Source organism: Asparagus officinalis, chromosome 8, assembly GCF_001876935.1.
Source record: "Asparagus officinalis chromosome 8, Aspof.V1, whole genome shotgun sequence".
NCBI classification, from domain to species: domain Eukaryota; kingdom Viridiplantae; phylum Streptophyta; class Magnoliopsida; order Asparagales; family Asparagaceae; genus Asparagus; species Asparagus officinalis.
Window position 1 is genome coordinate 7,012,676 of NC_033801.1, and position 15,875 is coordinate 7,028,550.

At 38.3% G+C, this 15,875-nt stretch overlaps 1 protein-coding gene across 2 annotated transcripts in view; it reads right to left on the reverse strand.

Annotated features, from left to right (window-relative positions):
• The window catches only part of LOC109822841 (protein HAPLESS 2), a 45,579-nt gene extending 31,103 nt beyond the window's left edge, over positions 1-14,476 (reverse strand). The window contains exons 1-2 of one of the 2 annotated variants that reach the window (XM_020389100.1): positions 14,339-14,427; positions 13,090-13,192 (exon numbers count right to left, since the gene is read on the reverse strand). In XM_020389100.1, coding sequence (XP_020244689.1) covers positions 13,090-13,160 — 71 coding nt within the window. In that variant the 5' untranslated portion in view covers positions 13,161-13,192; positions 14,339-14,427. Of the gene's footprint in view, positions 1-13,089; positions 13,193-14,338 lie in introns of both variants that reach the window. The other variant, XM_020389102.1, reaches the window with a different exon arrangement.

A 15,875-nucleotide genomic window follows, 5' to 3' on the forward strand; every position in this document is an offset into this window, starting at 1 on the left:
ACAAAAAAACAAAAAAAAAAAAAAAACAAACCCCAAATAAAAACAATAATAAACTCACATAAAACAGAAAAAGAGTGTGTAGAAACAATGATTGCCTCAATGATTAATTTAAAACTTAATAACCCATTTGTCATCAGAAAAGTCGACAGAAGGGTGTAGCTGGAAGATAACTTGAAATCACAATATAAAACATGAAATATATAAAAGGTAAGGTGAAATAAGTAACTTTTAATGAAAGTGTTAAAACTCAATAAACTATGGTTATCCTTTTAGATAGTTAAATATCAAAAATGATTTGCCAAAAACGAAATGCAAAGATTACTCTCCTTTGTGGAAACAAAAAATGCTCCTGTAAGAGACTAAATAAGAAACGAAGTCAAATTGATCCATTTCTTGGAAAATAAATTCTCTCTCTGATTATAAAGGTGGTACATGTAAATTCCATGCGCCCATGTGGCACGCATTCAGTAGATATCGGAAAATCACAACCAATGGCTAGATGCTGTTGAATATTAGGTGACAAGGAAACTGAAGAATAAAGTTCCAAAAGCAGAATAAGATTATAAATAACCAAAGGGTGATGAATGGTGAACAGACCATTGAAATAACAGTCTTGGTGTTGTTGCAAAAATCTTCATGATATTTGGAAATTTTACCAAACTGAAAAAACGTGACAGCCACTAAAATATGAGCAAAACTGAGATTCCTCACTGAGGTGACTTACCAACATTCTTGAGAAGGCTAACACCAACATTATGTGCATGCACCGATCCGGCCATAGTGACACATGGAACTCCCATATACAGTGATTCACATGTAGTAGTAGTTCCCGCATACGGAAATGTATCCAAGCTACAAAGGAACGATCATTTTCAGGAGGAAAAAGAAGCAACTACAGAATGAAATAACATGTAGGAGAAATCATGTAGAAAAAGAAAACTGAGAACAGTGCCTAACAATCACAATGCACTGTCCCAGTAATACCATGGAACCTGTACTGAGTTTTATAATATCATGATGAAAAATTTACCCAAAGTGTAAAAGAGAACTAAACAGCAATGGAGAACATTTTACTAACATGATCATGTCTCTATTCACTTTATAATAATTATAACCATAATAATCTCTGTGCATCATCGCTTGCAGTGTTGTAGGGAAGAAAATTATGATTCAAGATGTACAACATGTGATATAAATATTTTCATGATAACATAAAAAGATCATGAATATTAAAAATATGGGTAAATAACTAAATATAGTTAAAAACTTGAAGCAACTCATGGTATGTCACAAAGAAAAGTTTCACAATATAGAGAGGGAAGATCAAGAGCCTGCATATATATCTTAAAGATACGATAGGTTTGCATGACAAATGATGGCGCTGAAGAAATATACAGAAAGAAAGGACATTTTGCTCCTTATTACAGAACCTTGGATCTCACTTTTATCAGGCCCTACGCTGCTTCCACTATATCATATGGTGTAGGAGGTTAAAAAATCACATCAGCTTTCCAAAATAAAGGTAAAATGTTCCACGAGTAGATTTCAGATGACCACTTCATGTGGTAAACAAGCATCAGTATGAAATAGACAACTAAAAAACATAACCAACTTACTAGACTAAATCCTCTAAAACCCACAACGCCAGACCAAAAGAAGGAACTGTCTGATATCCTGAAGATGACCAAAATAATACATCTATCGAAAGAGGCATTGATAAACAATGACCATCTTGATATGGAAAAAAAGTCAGTATCAAATAGACAAAACTTTAAAAACTAACCAATTTACTAGTTTGGATCCTATAAAACCCATAAAATGCCAGACCAACAGAACTCTTTATTATACTGAAGAAGACCAAAATAATAAATATATCGGAAAAGACATCGATATATAGTAAAAGTTCCATAGATGTTAAAAGGTACAACACAAATACTAAAAGAATGACAAATAGTTAAAGCATGAAGAACACGAGACAGTTGATGGGGACAAAAAAAAAAGATTCAGCTATCTACCTGATATCCATTAGTGAATATGCTTGCATATGGTCATGGTTGAGAAGAATTAGAGGCAGAAGATCAACACGTAGCGGCTCCAGTCCTAATTGCTCCAAAATTGAAAGAAATCTCTGTCTTACACTATCAGAACAGAAAGGCTTACACTTGACAACAAGCCGGGAGTTAGGAACAGCACATAATATCCTTGCCCAAACTTTTAATACTTTTGGCGTTATCTGCCAGAAAAAAAAAGATGAACAACGCAAAGCTGTAATTCAGTTTAGCTAAACATTTTTAAAAGAGACATTCAATAATAACACTACCTTTGCCAAATTATTGAAGCTCCCAAAAGTAATAAAACCATTAGAAAGAGCTGGTGTGGGACAAACAGGACCAGCATCCGGCGAAGGCGTATAACAGAGAAAACATTTAGGCAAACGAACCAACTCCTCAACATGCCTGCAGCCACAATTAGTCAGAATATCTCTATCTATACAATTTAAAATCAAATCTCAAAAGTTCAACTCACTTCTGCTTTGTGTCAAGGGGATCAGCCAGTGCATCTGTGATTCTATAATCAATTGTTGGCAGACCGGTTGTATTTGGGTAACCAATCCATGTTGCCTAAGAAAGCATAGTGGGAGAAAAAGTAACTATGAGAGGCAAAATTCATAAAGAAAATTATCATTGTTAAAAGTAGTTATTGGAAATAATTACATGCGGATCTTCAGTCTTAGTTCATTTTAACATGAGGAAATAAGCTAAGAAGCACAAGTTGGCATGCAGACATGGAAGCAACATGATAGACATGAAGATAAAAATGATAAAAGGTACAAAAGGAATGGCAAGTACGCAACAAAAAGTGTCATCTCCAATATATGACTGACATTAATATAGCTTCACAGTAGAAATATCCATGAAAATAAAAGGATGCTCTTTAATAGAAGAACAACCTATATCCTGTTGTATCTCAGCAAAATTTGGCAGTTTACTGCCACTTTCTAGTTGAGTTTACTCGCAGACAGTGTTTAGGCCACAAGACTGGAGGTTTCAAGGGGTATGAGTGTAAATAAGAACTGTGGAGGTGAAGGTCATTAAGGAGCATGTTTTACATGGATGTATGTAAAAAACAAAGCGACTCAAGCAATTCCAGGAAACATGATAAATGACAAGGATGCTAAATTTATAAATTTTAAAAATATCAAGAGGAACAAAAACGCAGAGAAGGTGATACAGATGTGAATTTAAATAAGGGCAGTACCTGGATGGGAGCAGGCCTGCAGGCCATCATCCCTAGCTTGTTATTTGCAGTGTGACCAGTAAGCTCCACCAGTATGTCAACTTTATCCTCCCTAACCATGCTAGCAACCTTCTTCTCATCAATCCCATATATATCCCTCCATAGCCCTCCTTTTTTCAGCACCCTGTCCTTGAATTTATGGGTTTTGGCATCTGCCTACAATATCACAGTAAAACACAAGGACACTAACTATGTTTAAGCGTAAAGGACAGAGACTTTATAATTTACTGAAAATGATTGAAAGAAAAAAAAAAGTAGAAGTAGAAAAATTGATTGGTTTACATATCATACAGCCCCCATAAACTTGACTTAAAGACGTGTTGTAAATTACTTGAAAAAAGACTTCAAGATACTTGAAAAAAGACTTCAAGTTAACTAAGTGGTGACACTTGTGCATGAGAGAAATAACCATACCTTTACAACACCAGAGTACACAATCACCTTGTAATTTGTGTAATCATGGAAAAAGAGAGGTGCTTCAATGAAATATGATACAGAGTGAGTAATATAATCAGGTGACACATATCCAATTACTAATGGGCGTTCCATATCTTTAGGATTATCCCAACTGGTATATTGAGGGTATAGCTTCATAAATCGCATTCCCCATTCCCTGAGGAACAATTAAACATCAGTCAGTCAAACTACTATGAATTTGTACCACTAACTGAAGTAGTTTTATGTGCTCATTCCCTGTTGAAATTAAAAGTACAGAACTGAACTTGTAAACAACTAAATACTGAAGTTGCAGAATTACCAATAAAAATGATTAACAGGTGTGGTATACAAAACTCATAATCATTTTCATGATTAACAGGCATGCTATAAAAATGAAGTAGTTTTATATGTTCACTCCGTGTTGAAGTCAAAATGACAGCACTGAACTTGTAAACAACTAAACAAGTAATAATGAAGTTGCAGAATTATCAAAATAAATTATTAACAGGCTGCTATATAACACTCGTGTCTATTGCATGCAGATTTCATTCGGATGGTACTTCAATAAGAAAATTTTAGCAAGAAATCAGATATTCCATCTAAAAAGACATGGTTCTACATTTGTTTCCAACAAAGATAATTTGATCAAAAGTACCATATATGCATCTTTCAATACAGGAACTTCGTGGAACATAAAAAAATTCACAATACAGCTACACAAAAAGAGACAAAAAAACAGAGAGGATATCCATAACATTGACACTCCGATCTTAATGAACCAAGGAAATTTGCAATGGCAAAAAAAAGTTCTCATTTGCAAAGCATCTATAAAACAGGTTTTCCATCCTTTTAAATATGACACGGCAGAGCAACAATGAATCATAATGCATTAACTACAATATAAATTTTATCAGGCTCTCATCAGATTTCTTTTGGACCAACGAATTTGAAGAACAGTTCGACAAATATTTCTAATTCCCAAGGCATTCAATAACATTCATTAACTTGACAAAGCAATCGTGTGGCATAAACCTGTCACAATAGATGGGCAGCAAAACAATAGAAGCGCTCAATGAGATCGAAAAGTATCACCTCTTCTATAGTCAAAATCAAACAGAGTTGATTCATCTAAAATGAAGCTTAAAAAGTTCAAACATAAAAGCTAACTCCTAGATTGAATCTTACCAGGTTTGGAATAAAAACCAACTATTATCGAAAATTGACTTCTAAATACACTGATAATCTCATATTATAGAAATATCCATAAACAGGTACCGAACAGAATGGGAATCCTGTGAAAGCATATATACTTTGTAAAGAGTTAGAAATACCTGTGAGCCTCAAAAAGCTTATCATCAGAGCCCTCATTTATATAGTTCATTGCAAGCAGCCGGTTCTGCAAGAAGTTAATTGCTTGAGAAAATTTCATAGAAAGCACCAGAAGAATCAAACAGCATAGGTAATTTCTACTTAGCATTCAGTACATGATTCATGACTTAGATATTGAATGTCTAAACATCCAAGAATCTACCAGAACATCTAGACTGGAAGACGATATATTGTAATGATGTAAAACTCAATACATGTTACGGCAGGAAAATTTCAGTAGAATTACAACCAACAGCAACCTCAACTAATGAATAGAATGTTATGGAAAAAATAGGTCACGCTATACAAATAAATTCTGAATGCTTTATTGACACTGATAGATAGTACTATTTTTTTTCCTTAGCTTCCAATATACATAAAGAGTAATGCTTCATAAGATCCACGAATAGCTGATATTTTGTGAATAGTTTATTCATAAGAAGATTTACAGAAACCATGCCCCGAAAAACAGTTGAATGAGAATATTAGTGAATGATTCACCAATATGTCAATGTAATAATACAAAAAATGAGCTAGATTTTTGCAGTAACTAGTAAAAGAAAAAGTAGGTAGAAAGAACATGTGCTGTGTTTCACTACATACTAGCAAAAAACCAAGCTTCCAACATAAATAGTGACGCTTCATAAGATCCATGAATAGTTGATATTTTGTGAATAACTTATCCATAAGAAGATTTACAGAAACCATTCACCGAAAAACGATTGAATTAGAATATTAGCGAATGGTTCACCAATTCGTCAATGTAATAATACAAAAAATGAGTTAGATTTGTAATAACTAACTAGCAAAAAACAAGCATATACATAATAACCTCTAATACTGCAAAAACAGAGTGCATGAATTGTGAATTCCTCCAATAAGGTTATAATTATCGATAGAAATGAATAACTACATGTAGGCGTCAAAAAATGCTTACAGACATTCAAACACCACTCAAGACGATATAGAAGAACAATATACACGTCATCAAGCAACATATGGCGGCGCGGCAGGACATGGTGCCGCGGCTATGGCGCGGCAGACCAAGGTGCCGCGGCTAAGGCGCGGCAGACCAAGGTGCCGCGGCTAAGGCGCGGCAGCCTATGGTGTCGCGGCTTAACCGCTGCAACCTATGGTGCCGCGGCAGTTAAAGCAGGATGCTACAGCAGTTATAATACAGTTATCTGATGATTATTTAAAGTCCACGTGGCGGAGTATCAGAAATAGAACGTGTGCTGATGTGGAAAAGCAGTTAAACCACGAAAAAGGTGGTTAAAGGTCGTGGGAGAACTGTTTCAAACACGTATGAACGTGGGTGTAACTGCCCCTTTAGCCGCGGCAGTGTCGACTGCCGCGCTCTTTGGCCGCGACAGTGTCGACTGTCGCGCCCTTTAGCCGCGACAGCATCAGCTGCCGCGCCTAAAGAGACAGTTATTGACCAGCTATTTCTTCAGTTATCGTCTAAGGAGGCTATAAATACCCCCCTATAGCCATCATTGACAGGGGCTGAGCATTTTCCAGAGAGATTAGAGCAGAGAGCCTTGAGTTTTGGTGAATTAGAGCAAGAGAGAGAGTCTTCCTTCTTCACAAACATCCTCAAGAAGCTTCTAGCGAGTCCTAGAGATCTAAGCTCAGACTTGATCTTTGGAAGAGTGAACATCTTACATCGATAAGATATTCGCTTCAAATTCTTACTTCGATAAACGAAGGAAGAATCATTAAACCCCTCACGGTTCAATCAGAATCTGTGATTTGGTGGTCCACGAGTCAAAGCGCTCCCGGCACAGGCAAAGATCCCACGAAAGCAGTGATCCAAACAACGATCCTGCGTTTATTTTCTCAAGAGTTGTAATTTTCTTTTTGTTGTGTAAAAGAGTCTTATAAAAAGGCTGTTTTCTTTGAATTTATTGTAATCGACCGAAGATATAATGAATTCCATGACAAAACCAACTTTTGACCCAAACAAGCTGGCGACCACAGTGGGAGCCAACGGTCTCGCTGCCGAGACCGTCGTGTCGCAGCCGATCAAGATTCCAGTTGAATCCATGGTCGAATACGAATTCGACCAAACCAAGTTTGAGGAATATTTCTCATCATCCTCTTCAAGATCTTCAGTATCTCGCAAGTACAAGAGGATCTCACAATTGAGGAAGAGTTGCATGCCAAAGAAGGCACAAAATGAAGACTCTCGCTTGATTGTTGCTGAGAATTTCACTCGCAATACTTCTGCTCACAATGGCTCTTATCTAGTTAAAGAGTCATCGAATCAAAGCCCGCCGGCATTGACGAAAAGAGCTCGTCAGAGACAACGCCAACGCTGTGCTCGCCAAATGGCTAAAGCCTTGGAACAAACCGACGGGGTTCGTTACCACGCGGACCTAGAGTCGAGGAGACATCGAGTGGTTCAGTTGTCTCAACAACCAATCACTCGTATCTCTGCTAAAACAACGACGGATGAATGGACTATTGTCAAAAAGACTCGTTCGACCCTCAAAGAACGTATACAAAAACGTCGTGCAAAAGCTGCTAATGCCCATGCTCTCTCACAACAAAGACGAGAAAAGAGAAAGGAAATGGTGACCAAAGAATCACCAAAACTTCGTCAAGTTTGGATTCCAAAGTCTGGACTTATGCAAAATCAGCATTCGGAGCCCGTTAAGACTCCATACCCACAAGGGGGTGGTTCTAAACGTGCGACTCCCGACATAACCTTGGATCGCTTAAAGACAAAAATAAATTGTCCTGAGAATGCCAACAAGGTTTTATACCCCCAGAAGAAGACGCATTCACCAAATGATATCGTCATACCTGGGAGATCATACCAACAGACGATACGATTTTTTGGCAATCATACCGATGAATCGTATTATCAAGTTGAAGTTGTGAATAATTTTCGAAAGAGAGTTATTCGAGAGATAAACTCTCGTTGTTCCTGTGCGCGACTCGTTAAAACAGCATTATCAGAATGTGACTGTTTCAAACGAGAAGTCATCCCACGAAAAGTCTCTGTATTATCGAAACCTAAGCCGAGACATTTCCGCAAAAGAAGAGCAGCTGTCCAAAATGATGAATTCCCTGAAGTCACCATCAACGTGGCTGATAGAAGAAAGTCTAAACAGCATTCAAGTGACTCAAATCCCGACTTTTCCCCGAAAGGAAAAGTCAATCCAAGAATTGCTCAAAGGATGTCTCGACTCCAATTAGGAGCTATCAGACGCAGAGACTACAAGAGAATGCAAGAAGGAATGTCCTCGGAGGATGAATTCTCGGACACTTATTCTGCAATCGCTTCTGATGATACAATGTCTAGCACAGGACAAATCAGAGAAGTATTCACAATCACTGCTGATCAGTTCACTCAAATACTTCAGGAAGCTCTAGCCAAACAACGTGAAGAAATTAGAGCTGAAGTGAAGACAGAAATGGAGTTAGCCATCCAACAAATGAGAGAATTGCTAGCTCAGCGGTCTCAACCCCCTGAGTCCAGTCAAAGAACTGAATCCAGCCGCCACACTCAGAAAGTTGTGGATGACAGTGATCCAGAAGTGGATGAAGTCATTATGGCTGATACACCTCCCAATAGCAATACCGCTGGGGGTGGTTTAGCACATCCTCCCAATAACTGGTTTAACACATTCTCCCAATAACGATATTGGGAGTGGTTCAATGGCACCTCTTACAGGGGGTGGTCTAACTCATTCTCCTCAACGTCATTCGAATGAAGACATAGACGATGACGGGAAAATGAAAGAGCTTAAAAACAAAGTCAACGCTTTGATGACGGCTCAAGAAGTGAAGAGGACGGGTATTCCATGTCCCTATCCAAGAGAATGGGATTAAATACTGTATCCGACGAAGTTCATTCGCCGATTCAACACTTGATTTATTTCAAGTCTCATTTGAGCATGATCTCTGGAAACGAGGCTTTAATGGTCCGGTCATTCGTTGGCACCCTTCGTGGGCCCGCCTTCGATTGGTACCGACGGCTCAAGCCAGGAAGCGTCAATTGCTGGGATGACATGGAAAGTTTGTTCCTCAGTAATTTCTTCGATGATGACACCGAAGTATCAATCGGAACCCTTTTGGATGAGAAGCAAAAAGACGGAGAGTCAGTCGACGATTTTGTCAAGCGTTTCCGTAACAAGGCAATGAATTGTAGAGATCCTATTACAGAGGAGTTCATCCTGCAAACATGCCACAATAACCTCTCCATCGATGTCTACAGAGGAGTTTATCCTGCAAACATGCCACAATAACCTCTCCATCGATGTCCTGGAAGCTCTGGGGGTCGTGCCATCCACAACTTGGAAGGAGTTAAAATCTCGGGGTGAACAAGCTGAGCACTTTCTTAAAAGAAAGAAAGCTGAGAGAGGCCAACCAATGACATCTGCAATCATTGAGAATGCAACTCTCAATCCGAGTTTTCAAAAGGAATATTCTTTTGAAGATGATGAAGCTCCAACCATATTGGAATACCTCCTCGCTAATGACAAAATCGAGCTACCACCTATTAAAGATCAGGATGGAGCTAAGAGGATTACGGATCCAAACTACTGTGCGTACCACAGAAGGGTTCTTCATCCCACCGAAATTTGCTTCGGACTCAAAAACAAAATCCAAGCCTTAATTGACTCCGGCGTCATAACGGCGAAAGAAGTCGAGTAAAGACGACCATATAACTCCAATGGGTGCACGAGTATAAACTGTTTCCCCACACTCCAAAGAGTGTATGAGTATAAACTGCTCCTCGGTCATCCAACTGAGTACAATGTTAAACCCGGTTTCGCAAAGGAAGCTGGGGGTGGATGATTTATGTAACGGGAAGTTCCTGGAGAATCTTATATTCTTAAGGATAACCCGAACATGCGACTGAGGATAACGTACTCCTCGTTACACCCAGTTTTGCAAAGAAAGCTGGGGGTGGATAATTCATGTAACGGGAAGTTCCCGGAAGAATGTTAAATGTAATATTCTTAGGGATAACCCCGATCATTATGAATAAAGTGATAAACACTAAACTCCTACTATGACTTCCGAATACTCTTTTGCTGAGATGAGATTCGATCACCTCTTTAGATCAATCTTCCCTCACAAAATTCCCACTCGGTCAAACCTTTAAACAGTTAGGACCAAAGCCAAAATCCCCTCTCGATTCGTTCCATGAACGAGAGGTCCACAAATTAAACGATCAAACCTTTAAACAGTTAGGATCGTCTTAAATTCCCATTTTGGTCAAACCTTTAAACAGTTAGGACCAAAGCCAAAATCCCCTCTCGATTCGTTCCATGAACGAGAGGTCCACAAATTGAACGATCAAACCTTTAAACAGTTAGGATCGTCTTAAATTCCCATTTTGGTCAAACCTTTAAACAGTTAGGACCAAATCCAAAATCCCCTCTCGATTCGTTCCATGAACGAGAGGTCCACAAATTAAACGATCAAACCTTTAAACAGTTAGGATCGTCTTAAATTCCCATTTTGGTCAAACCTTTAAACAGTTAGGACCAAATCCAAAATCCCCTCTCGATTCGTTCCATGAACGAGAGGTCCACAAATTGAACGATCAAACCTTTAAACAGTTAGGATCGTCTCAAATTCCCATCTTGGTCAAACCTTTAAACAGTTAGGACCAAAGCCAAAATCCCCTCTCGATTCGTTCCATGAACGAGAGGTCCACAAATTGAACGATCAAACCTTTAAACAGTTAGGATCGTCTCAAATTCCCATCTTGGTCAAACCTTTAAACAGTTAGGACCAAAGCCAAAATCCCCTCTCGATTCGTTCCATGAACGAGAGGTCCACAAATTGAACGATCAAACCTTTAAACAGTTAGGATCGTCTCAAATTCCCATCTTGGTCAAACCTTTAAACAGTTAGGACCAAAGCCAAAATCCCCTCTCGATTCGTTCCATGAACGAGAGGTCCACAAATTGAACGATCAAACCTTTAAACAGTTAGGATCGTCTCAAATTCCCATCTTGGTCAAACCTTTAAACAGTTAGGACCAAAGCCAAAATCCCCTCTCGATTCGTTCCATGAACGAGAGGTCCACAAATTGAACGATCAAACCTTTAAACAGTTAGGATCGTCTCAAATTCCCATCTTGGTCAAACCTTTAAACAGTTAGGACCAAAGCCAAAATCCCCTCTCGATTCGTTCCATGAACGAGAGGTCCACAAATTGAACGATCAAACCTTTAAACAGTTAGGATCGTCTCAAATTCCCATCTTGGTCAAACCTTTAAACAGTTAGGACCAAAGCCAAAATCCCCTCTCGATTCGTTCCATGAACGAGAGGTCCACAAATTGAACGATCAAACCTTTAAACAGTTAGGATCGTCTCAAATTCCCATCTTGGTCAAACCTTTAAACAGTTAGGACCAAAGCCAAAATCCCCTCTCGATTCGTTCCATGAACGAGAGGTCCACAAATTGAACGATCAAACCTTTAAACAGTTAGGATCGTCTCAAATTCCCATCTTGGTCAAACCTTTAAACAGTTAGGACCAAAGCCAAAATCCCCTCTCGATTCGTTCCATGAACGAGAGGTCCACAAATTGAACGATCAAACCTTTAAACAGTTAGGATCGTCTCAAATTCCCATCTTGGTCAAACCTTTAAACAGTTAGGACCAAAGCCAAAATCCCCTCTCGATTCGTTCCATGAACGAGAGGTCCACAAATTGAACGATCAAACCTTTAAACAGTTAGGATCGTCTCAAATTCCCATCTTGGTCAAACCTTTAAACAGTTAGGACCAAAGCCAAAATCCCCTCTCGATTCGTTCCATGAACGAGAGGTCCACAAATTGAACGATCAAACCTTTAAACAGTTAGGATCGTCTCAAATTCCCATCTTGGTCAAACCTTTAAACAGTTAGGACCAAAGCCAAAATCCCCTCTCGATTCGCGAGACAGCAAATTTACTGTCTCGCTGGGCGAGACAGCAAACACTGTCTCGCCCGCCGAGACAGCAAACGCTGTCTCGCGAGCACTGTTCATACAGAGATTATAAATACCCCCGAGGTGATTTCTTTGAGGGGGCTTCCAGCAGAGATCCAAGGCTGATCAGAGAGCATCCATAGGCTGATTCCAGAGCAGAGAAGGCAGAGTACTCGAGCTTCTGGTAACTCCTTGATATTCAGGCTTTGACTTGATTTCAAGAAGAACGATTATCTTACCTTGATAAGATATCGTTTCAAGTTCTCACTTCGATAAACGAAGTCAGAATCATAAACCCCTCACGATTCGATCAGAATCTGTGATTTGGTGGTCCACGGGCTAACGCACCCCCGGCACAGGCAAAGATCCCACGCAAGCAGTGATCCAAACAACGATCCTGTGTTTGTTTCTCAAGAGTTGTAATTTTCATTTTGTTGTGTAAAAGAAGTCTTATAAAAAGGCTATTTCTTTTGAATTTATTGTAATCGACCGAAGATATAATGAATTCCATGACAAAACCAACTTTTGACGCAAACAAAAACTAATTGTGCTCCTACCATATAACACTAAATGAATATGACAGAAGCAAAGTCTGCTGGGATATGGATTCCTATTATCAGCCTTGATGATAGTCACACATCAGTAGGGCAATAAGTCCCACCAAAAGGGCCATCATATAAGTAAAACGCATAACTTATGAAGATACTCAACTTTAAAAACCACCCAAATAGTCAACATTTTCAAGGGAAAATCCTTAAGTTCAAAAAAGAAAATATGGAAGAACACGCCATAGTTATGTGGCACCTAAAAGATATGGAAGGATTCCAATTTCTCAATGCATTCAGCTGTTTAATAATAATGGATTCAGCTGTTTCTCAATGCAGCAATTGGAGGGAGAAGAGAGAATAAATTCAAAACTATTCAAATCATGTAGGATGTAGAAGGCCAACCAAAGAAATAAAGTACAAACCTGTGATGGGTTCACTAAAAAAAGAAAAGAAAAGAAGAGCATGACATTAATCCTAACATGATGATGAGTAATCCATACCTTTCACAAAATTTAACAACTTTTTCAGTAGCATCAGATCTACATTTGCGTGTTTTAACATAGAACTCCATAGGTTTGTATGATACATCCTGAAGAATGCGTACTGAAGAATTGGTTAGTACTTGTTCATGTATCAAGAATAAAGATAACATTTAGGATACAATATATAAGACTGATGCACAACTTTTGAAATAAAAACATAGGTTATCAGTTAATAGCAACCAATTAGTTTAGGTAAAACATCTGCAACAAAGATAAAATGCAACAACTTTGTACACCTGTGACTAACATGTTACTCCAAAACTTCTATACCAATTATGTGCCTACTAGGTGTAAAATATGAAATTGGAGAATATAGACTATCAAGATTTAAAAGTACAATGCAACGCGCTAATACACATGGTACATATGCAAAAACACTACATATCAAGCATTATGCAAATCAACACATATCAAGCATTATTAACTGTTTTTTATGTTGTTAACATCCTCATATTTAGATGTTAAAACATTGGTTCAACAGTAGTGATCAAACTTCATCATCTTAGTGACAGAACGAACAATTAAGTATCATCATCCAATTCAAAACCTAATTGTATCTTTGTTAGATGATAGATATCCAAATCCAAATCCAGATTATTGTAAGAGTCAAGATATGTTGATTTATAAAAAAAAGGCTATCTCATGTATTGTAAAGCAAAGATGATCAAGCATTAATACATTTAGGATTTGTCATAATATCTGAATTAATTCAACATGATATATTTCACATTTTTTTAATAACCACATTGAACATAATAATCAGCCATCGATAATTAATGTTTTCCATATTTATAGGCTAACGGGAAGTCTAACAAGTTGATATAATAGAATCATCTTAATCAAGTTGACTAATGATTTACCAACATGTCAATGTGATTCCTCTATTTAAAACCCAATATCTAGGATGCAGTGACCTCATCCTCTAAATCAATCAAGCAGACCTCCCTCTTGTTTACTCGATAACCACACCCAGTATTCAGCCTTTTCACATGTGAGGATCCCCATCTCATATCAAATTAAAGACTTGAACAACAAACATCATGAAGACAGCTATTCTTTAGTTAGTCCTTAGGTACAAAGACAAATAGCCTAGTACAGTTGTAACTCAAATTGCAATCCACAGAATGAAGACCGATAAACAGTACGAGTAGCAAAATTTCCCGATTTAACAGAGTAAATGAACAAGTAAAGGTGAAATAGGTTTTACCCTTATGTATGTTAATTCGTAGAGTGCATATGCTGCAGACTTGTTGATCGTGATGATTGGAGGTGCACGTATTGTTTGCATTTTTTGTGTATCATTCTCCTCCACCTCCACTAGTTCTGCCACAATAGAAGCCTCCCCACCGCTCTGCCATTTATAAACAAAATAAAAGATTACTAAAATGCTACAAAGAAAGCGGAATAAGGAATGCACTTTTCTTTCTTTCTTTCTTTCTTTCTTTCTTTCTTTCCAGGCATGACTATCATTGGATCATAAACAGGAGCATCAATTTCCACAGACTTAAGAGGAATTGAAAGCTAAAAAAGTGAACCCATTCATTCAAAAGCTAGGTTTCCTGAAACAATATCCAAATTATTTACGACCAAGAATTAGTAAGGGGTCTAGGAGAATTCACCCCTAAAAGAAAGTTGTTACAAGGTGATACGAGTAGCCGTGTGAGCACCTTTGATCGCGGAATTATCAAAAATGTCTTTGTGAAGAAAATAGCAAACCACAAGAACAATTCAATATGTCGAAGGAAAATACCTTCTCTAGATTATGAAGAATAATAGATTACAAATTCCTTTCCTCACAATCTCTCTAGAACAAAGAAAAACTCACTATTCTCTCTAAACTCTCAGATTTACCAGCAAGAATCCGCTCTCAATAGGGTTTAGTTATATACAAACCCTAAAACCGAAACAGGCTAGGAATCCAAATTCGGCCCAGACCCGCTATCGGTCGACCGATGCACTCCCATTGGTCGACCAATAGGTCTCCATCAGTCAACTGATAGGTGAGATCGATCAACTGTCCAGAGCGGTTGTTTTCGACCCTGTAGTGTGCATGTGTATCGGTCGACTGATATTGTTCATCGGTCGACTGATATTGTTCATCAGTCGACCGATCAAAGCCAGTTTGTCAGACTTGTTATTTCCTGATTTTTGTCATTTCCATTCGTCGTTTCTATTCTCAAGCTACCATGAGAATCATCTATCTTCTAGCTCCCATGAGAATCGTTAAGTTCCCAAAGCAGAGAAGATACACTCATATCATGGCTCTCCCCTTTAGGAACTTAAAGTCTCGTTCAAGTTAGAACTTCAGCTGAGGAGACTCTCGAGCTCCTCCTTCTTTGTTAAACCACTTGACCTTGCTAGAAACCTGACATTGATGTCCAACCACAAACAACTCTTTCATCCCATGTCTAGTCGTAGTCACCTTCCGCTCCAATATGCAATCCTCTTTCAGTGGCTCCTCTCTATCAAACCACAAGTCTTCAACATGCGGCAAGATCACTTTGTCGTCATCCTCATCATCCAGCAATGGAGGTTCGAATAACTTCAAGTACTCAGCATTAACCACTGAATACATACCTAAGTAAGGTGGCAAATCCAGCTTGAAGGCATTGTCATCGATCTGATCAAGAATCTGAAACGGACCATATCGTAAAGGCTTCAATTTCTTTTCTTGTCCCTTTATTTGCTCCTTACCTAACTTCAGCTATGTCATATCACATTTGCCAAAGTTATAAGGAACTCGA